Source organism: Zerene cesonia, chromosome 1 (genome assembly GCF_012273895.1).
Source record: "Zerene cesonia ecotype Mississippi chromosome 1, Zerene_cesonia_1.1, whole genome shotgun sequence".
Classification (NCBI taxonomy): Eukaryota; Metazoa; Arthropoda; class Insecta; order Lepidoptera; family Pieridae; genus Zerene; species Zerene cesonia.
Window position 1 is genome coordinate 8,741,890 of NC_052102.1, and position 8,165 is coordinate 8,750,054.

Consider the following 8,165-nt stretch of genomic DNA (forward strand, 5'->3'; position numbering starts at 1 on the left):
AAACATGTTATAAAAACCTATGCAGGACGTTCTAGCATTATCTTTATAAAAAAAAAAAAAAAGCTTGAACTTCAAAAAATTTAAGAACTTAATTAATCTTAACTTAATCCATCTGGCGAAGCGATAAGTACGATATTAAAAAGTACCTATGCAAGTAACGTTATAATACATTATAGATTATTTGCTAAAGGGAACATGCTGTACATCATTCCGATACGCTACTATTGTATTCACGGCCAGCAAGGTCACCGATGTCGCTCGTCATTAATATTTTATCTACCCGCATTGAGAGTGAAAATAACATAAACATATGTAGTGGTCGTTGGCTTATGGTGCACGGAGAAACTTGAATAAGTTTATGTTTGCATCATTTATAAATGTTCATTAGTTATGTAATAAATACCAATAAATAAATAAAAAAAAAAAAAAAAAAAAAAAAGAGCGCAACGTTCTACATTGTGCGCTCATTTTAAATACTCTCATGTCACTCGCGTCTAGCCACTACTGCTGATTCGCGTAAGCTTGAACTTCTACGGATAAGAAAAACAAAATAAAAAACCTATTAATTGCTTAGTGTAACTGTAACTTCGTAAGTAACCAATTAGGTGAGTATTTAATGATATATTCGAGTGCTACTGTTGTATAGGACTATAAATCTTGGTTTGTTATATCAATGGTAACCCAAACAAAGAGAGTATTCGCACATGTTTGGCCATTATTATAAATACACGATTAACGAAGGAACTGCGTGTATATGAAGAACTATGACTGCGGTGCCCCTGAGGGCTTACAAAGCAAGTTTGTTGCTAAGTTTGGTTAATATTACAGACGTTTATTTTAGATTGCTGACTACCTACTAATATTACAAATGCGGAAGTTACTCCGTCCGTCGCTATTTCACGCCTAAAACACAGAACCGATTTTATGAAATTTGGTACAAGATAGATTAAGATTTGAAGAAGGTCATTGGATAGATTTTATCCCGGAAATTCCATGGGAACGCAAAAGTGCGGGCTTTCCTTTGACTACTCATGCGAAACCGAGAGCGGATAAGTAGTTATGTCTAAAACGACTAGAAGTTGTTCTCTGTACTGTTTTAATATTTTATTTTGATACCTTAGTCGAATGGTCTTGAAGAAAACATGGGTACAAGACTGATGTTTATAGGCCAAATACAATAGCATACATAAGTAGGTACGTCACGCCACTCTCAATTAGGATAAATCTAAAGGCCCTTTGAGGCTGAAACCTATCAACATACACACTATAGAGCAAGCCAAAGAAGTACATACAATATACACACCTACACCATAAATACCTACGCTCATTTTGACGCGGTCAAATACTACAACCTAAAGAAAATTGAAATAAATCTCTCTTCCATTGTGTAAGCAGGTCTTAATTAAACATCTATCAGTCCGCATACGTGAATACCGAAACGTGTAACAAATTAACGATCCTCAGACATGCAAATAGGTGATTCCGCTCTATTTCCATCCAATTACAGATTTTTTCACTTCGGTTAGCAAATATGCTTTACATGGATTGACTTTGAGAAAATTAAAGGACACATTTGCACGTGTATCCCTTATTATTATCATAAAGGAGAGTATAACTATATCTCTTAGTCTCTTCATCTCGTCACTAATTTAGATGAAATTTTTTACATAGATAGTTGGGGTTATAAGACAGGACATACAATAGATTTACCCCGAAAGTCTCGTTTGATATAATGGAAGTAATAATCTTATTCACACTGTACTTACACTAAATATTAAAATGGGACAATATTTTCTTGTGTGTACCAAATAAATTCCAAAATTACAGCGCAATTTTGAAAATTATTTCCCGATTAGAAAGCTACGGTTCCTGATTGACCTACGCCATACTTATTTAAATAATTTTATATTTTATGAAATCGTGATGTTATGTTTTTTTATTTATGTAATCGTTAATTAGTGATTACTAGTTACGTCTGAATTCACAATGGATTTTCCATTTCCATCTTCCATTTAATTAACCATAACACTGCGTATTACCATCCAATTTGAATCTTACTACGCCCGTGCCATAAAGTCACATAAAATGACTATTGAATCTATGAGGTACGTTATCCTAGCCTATGAGTCATTCTATTAATGACTAGCTGCGCTCCTCAGTTTCACCCGCGTAAGTCTGTATCCCTTAGAAATATCGGGATATAAAGTTGCCTATGTGTTATTCCAGTTGTCGAGCTATCTACATACCACATTTCATTGCAATCCATTCAGTAGTTTCTGCGTGAAAGAATAGCAAACATCCATACATACATACATACACCCATCATACTTACAATCTTTCGCGTTTATAATATTAGTAGGATGTGCCATTTATCTACATCACAATGTATGCATAGAAAGTCACATGCAAGGCTTCATGTCTATCAAAGGTGACGTAAATTCAAAGCCACCTAGATTAGACCATGACTTATGACAATTTCTCAACGAGGTCGAAGAGTAATTGTTAATGTGTTATTACTGGAGTTAAGCCCTGACTATATGGCTATAAAGTGTGTGTAAACCGAGGGGTCCTGGGTTCGATTCCCAGTGGGAACTGAAAAGAAAATTAAAAAAAATGGATAAGTGAAACAGGTGTACATCACCTGCATCACACTTCACTAGGGGGGACACGGGACTTCACTATATAATTTACTACTTAGTAATTTACAGTACTAATTTCGGTGTGGGAAAAAGACAGAGCTGTATAGGTAGCCTATCGCCATCACTTTCTCACCCTGAACACATTTATCCTCATTTATACACAATAGATTAGGACAAGTGAATACGTAGGGACTGAAGATGGCTTTATCCTTTTAGCCAATTATCACTAAGTGATAAACGTGTTAAACATAACTCTATATTTAACAAATAACATTTGAATATAATCACTATTTGCCTTAATACAACTCTCAAAAGTTAAAATGGATAAACATATAGGATAGATAAAAATATAGTGTACAATGAATAATGTGTTTGCTTATTTGTAAAATTGTGGTGTTCTGGAAATTTTCTGGAACAGAATATTATCTTGACTGAATCCATTTGTTCTCAATCCTTGCTTTTATTCCCTTTTCATGACATTTTTCCACGGAGCGGATCAGTAACACCAGTTTTTCGAATAATGCCTTTATACAAAAAACGGGCACCGACGACCATGGCGGGAGGTACCACTCCAGATTATAAAATGGGATCAAATGAAAACAATTTCCTATCGAAAAAAAATCATACCAATGTATTGAAAACCCACTGAGTGATAGAATAACAAAACTTAAAGAAACGGTCGTATTGAGATACTCCTTCGTTTTTGAGAATATCGGTTAGAAAAAAAATTAAGAGAAAACTTCCCAAAAAATAAGAAGAAAATAAGTGAGTAGTTAATTAACGTAAGCTTACAGTTTATCTTAAAATTTATCTGGCTTTAGAATTTAGTTTCATTGAATATCAATCTTATTCTAAAGTAATTGATTGCCCAAATGTTAATTAAGATACCGCTGTATTATCGTATTACTGATTTATTTTCTTTGAACTTGGTTTAATAAAAGCGCTTGCTGTTGGAATACGAATATTGAGATTTTTTACATTTTACCCTTTTTTATTGCTTTTATCATCGGAGCTTAATGCAAGCCGAATTGATGTCCTTAAAAAAATAAGTATGAAATTGAATTTTAACACATGACTACACAGTTTTATTTGTGACAGTACAGTGTCCCTTTAAACATAGAAATTATTAGGCATCTTTTCTTATTATATATTTTTAAATAGAGAACTTTATATAAATTAAACTTATATAAAAACCATTAAAACATTACATTCTTTGATTCGCAAAGCAATGCTTATTTTGTACAATATAATAATACAATGTTAACTGACGTTCCCAAAAAACGAAGAAGGTTAGGAATTTAATGGTAACTTCGTGGATTCTGACATTTTGTTTTTGATAGTTGCCATTTGATCCCATTTTAGACACTTGAGTGGGACCTCTCTTCCCAGGGAAGCTTTTAAAAATAATTCTTTGAGTGTAAGTGTGTAGTAACTTATGTAAGGTAAATTAAAAATAATTGTACATTTTCTACTATTTAGTTGAACATTTCGATGACACAAAAAGTACATTATTATTTTATTTTATTGTTTCAGACATAACAATGGACACCAGAGCAGATGACGATGAGCCCCCACCAGACCCCGCAGCGCGCAAACACAATCATCATGATTACACAGAACAAGACTTTGAAGGCAAGCAAACACTTATATCGTCTCTATTCCTCTTATATATATCTCCTAACTAAAAAATATTGAAAAATATTTTTAAAAGTGCGTATTACACACACTTTACGATGAGAAACGACATTAACTAATTGTATATTAAAATATCACGAGTTACTTTCAAAAATTAATAGTTTCGTCGTATTTCTGATTACTAGTAAGTTTTAGCTTGCTCGTGTTTTTGTAGGTCTTAAATTGTTGTTTTATCCAATTTTAATGTATTTGTTATAGAATCTAAGAGCTATATAATGATTAATTCGTTTTGGTTTAAGTCTCCTGAGAAATCATGAGGAAAGTAGGTATTAACAAACAAATAATTGAATAAATTATTCAGGATTTCAATAAAATACCTGTCAAATATTATTAATTGCCACAAATACGTTTTATTGAAAAATTTTAGCTACTCGCTAATAAAACTCATAAAAAGCATATTTACGGTACATATTAAGGATAATATTTACGTTATTATAAAGATATGTTTTTTATAAAATAAATCAAAAGACTGTAAACGATTACGTCAATAATTGCCAGCCCAAGGCCTCTATTGTGTTTAAATCTAATTTATTACAATAATTATCTGTTCAGTGAATTATGTTCATGAGCATGTAGCAAAATATTGGAGTTGACCTTTGACCCTTCGTATATTAATTAAGCTCCCAAATAATATTTCAAAGTTAAGTTTCAAGAGTAGAACTGATGGAACTACTACTCCCGAATGTCTTTTTGATTTCATATGTAGGTCGAAGGGTGGCTTAGGAACTACGTAACTCAAATGTAATATTTGTATAGCCCTTTCAAATAATCTTATTTGTTTCGAAAAACAGATTCGCTAAGACTGTGTACAAAATTGAATCAAAACACTGAAATTTCACATACTTACTCTCAGAGGAAAATTGGAGTGATTCTATTATCGATATCGACAATGTTACTTGTAGGACGACATATTTACGTTTGATTCGCCTTTGAACATGCATTTTTTTGGCTGTATGACATTAAAATGGGAATATAATTCATAAATACGCTACCAGCACTGCGATTTTTTTACAAAAATTTGTGTACATAATATATTCTTTTTTTTATCGTCAATATTTAATTCTTGTCTTTTAAGAATGACCATAATTTCGTAAAGTTCTTCCTCACCACAGGTTCATAATCGCACCAACAAGCAACTTGACCCAAAATTTCGAAAATTTGTAATTAGAATTAAATCTTTTCATCTTGGTTTTTTGTATTACGTGTTTGGTTATATTAAGTTTTATAAGGTATCAGAGTATAATAGAACGACGTTTCCCAGCTTAGGACTGAGCCTCCACACCTACACAGCATTAAAAAGAGGAAGCTCTCACATCTTAATGTAAAACTGTCCGAAGTTGCACATGTTTTATAATATAGTAGACGCTCGTCCCGGCTTCGCCCGGATATCAAGATTCCTGTTTTATACCAATGGAGTATTTAATCGGGATAAAAAGTATCCTATCACCCAATTCCACTCATACCCTGTCTGTATATCAAATTTAGTTGTATAGAATCATCGAATGCAAACTGAAATAATGAAAGATTAAAATGATGCTTGTATAAATACTGGCAGCGCGCAACGTGATTTACGATTTCGTATTTTTTGTTTATTACGGTTTATCTCAAATTTTTGGACTTCAAAAAGAAACAAACTTTATTCAAACCTGTCAATTTGTGTAATCTGAACACAAATTATTAAGTATGAAAATTGAATAAAGTATTTTATGAAGGCAGAGTAATCGAAAACATCTGCTCTGTCAAATTCGAGTACATAAAAGTAAAATTTAGAATAATACAGTATTTTGAGTAACATATAATATATTCACTATGCCACGACAAAAAGTTAAATAAACATGTGATACTTACATCTATTTTTCCTCCAATTTGGACATATACTATTATTTAATTATTTTCTATACGAAAAGGTCGGTCATTTTCTGTTCCACTATAAATCGGAATTGCCTCTAAAAGGTGGCTACCACAAGGATTTTCTATGAGCTAGTAATATAAAATTCACGGCATATAGCGAGCGAAACGTCCATCGAATTAATTGGTTATACCTACTATCGGAACACTATTGCCCTCTTCGCTACCTTTTATTGGGTTCCTGATAGGTTTTATTCACAAAAAGTGCTTAAAGTTTGATTAAAATATATATTTAAATGTTTTTGTAACTGAAAATAAAAACAAAGTATTTATTTATTTTTCAATTGAAGCATGATAATAAATACCAATACTTATTTGCTAATATTTTTAGAGAAGAGATAAAAGTTATTTTCTCAGAAAGAACTTGTTTTATCAATGTAATTTAATATTAATTCAAAGGTCTAAAAATATGTTAAGTATTTGATGAAACCTATTTTGTGTTTAAAGGTTATTAAATTCGTCTGTATATAATCTATAAAATTAGTCCGACATTGACCTCTCCTTCGAAACCCTTTACCTTTTAAATATTGAAAGATTTAAAAATTGTTTCTGTTTCAAAAATTGTTTCATTTATATATTCTCGTTTCTTTTACCTTAAATTAGATGTAAATGACGGAATTATTTGTCCTTTGTCGTTATGTAAAAGATACCATAAATTCGCCATAAAACCTGCCGCTCATTGTATTTATCTCATTGGTGTGTTGGGTTTATCTTATTTAAAATAGATTCACTCTTAAAACTTGAAAAACTTGCAATAAAAGTAACCTCGGCTGAGCTGGGACGAGCAGCTATTTAGGTATACGTATATTATCGAAACATGACATACAGATTAACGAGATAACTGGCACACCAAAGTTGTAAACTTAATTTTAACGCGACGTAGCATGTTTACTTGTGACATTTAAAGTTTCAGCTGTACCGTATGCGCTTTTAAAATCCATACAATATAAACTTCGAGAATAATCGTTCGCTTATCTAACTATAGAAAACGTTGAAGGTCGAACCCGAGAGTTTAAATGACTATTGATGGTGCTTCAGAATATAGCATCTACATCGTAGGCTTTTTAAAACGATGTCAAAATAGGTTATCATTTTGACACGTGGAGGTATAAATGTGTTTATAGTTTCATTCCCAATACAATTATTTATGCAGATACAATGGTTTATTAGGGCTTCCCAACTAATTAACTCACTTATAGAGGACGTATCTTATTCTAGAGGATATCTTCACTAAATTAATCGGGTTTTAACTATTTGTTTTTATTCGGTAACGTCAATTTACGGAACGGAAAATATTTCGTGAAAATCCTATGGTTTTGTAACATTATAAAATGGATTGAAAGGATTCACAACGTCTGAGTTCTGAATGCCATTTAATTTATCTGGTTTCAATCAATTAATTGTAATTGAATGACAACGTTTTCTTCGTATCTTAGCTATTACCTAGTGAGATGATTACGATCGTCAGCATTATATACATTTTTTTGAACTCAATTTAAAACAAACATATGGATAACACATTACAAACTTCTTTGCTTTACTTTCTTCATTGAACTTAAATTTTGATTCCAACAAAAATTTAGCTTTCTAGTAACAAGGACGAACTCTTTTCTGATATTGAATCAATTGAATTAATTACTAATATTGCACTCACATTAGGTATTAAGTAACATTAATTATACTGATAGGTTTATAAATCCTACCTTGCCACAGATTATAAATAGCTATAAAAATGCGTTGAGGTGAACAACGAAGCCATAGTACAAGGTCAGGTGTACCGTGTAAGTGATTTAAGGCCGAAAGAGGATTAGGAGTAGGGCAAAAGGCATTCGATTATAGCGCTTTAATAATCGAATAGGAATTGTAGAGATGGCAACATTATAGAGCTATGACAAAGGAAAATATATAGATATTATTGTGGGA

At 31.9% G+C, this 8,165-nt stretch overlaps 1 protein-coding gene across 5 annotated transcripts in view; it reads left to right on the top strand.

The window, feature by feature from the left end:
- Positions 1-8,165, top strand: part of LOC119831130 (sodium bicarbonate cotransporter 3) — a 40,628-nt gene that overhangs the window by 17,952 nt on the left and 14,511 nt on the right. For all 5 annotated transcript variants that reach the window (XM_038354425.1, XM_038354393.1, XM_038354400.1 and 2 more), the window contains exon 2: positions 4,173-4,271. In XM_038354425.1, the coding sequence (XP_038210353.1) occupies positions 4,181-4,271 (91 nt within the window). In that variant the 5' untranslated portion in view covers positions 4,173-4,180. The remainder of the gene's footprint in view (positions 1-4,172; positions 4,272-8,165) is intronic.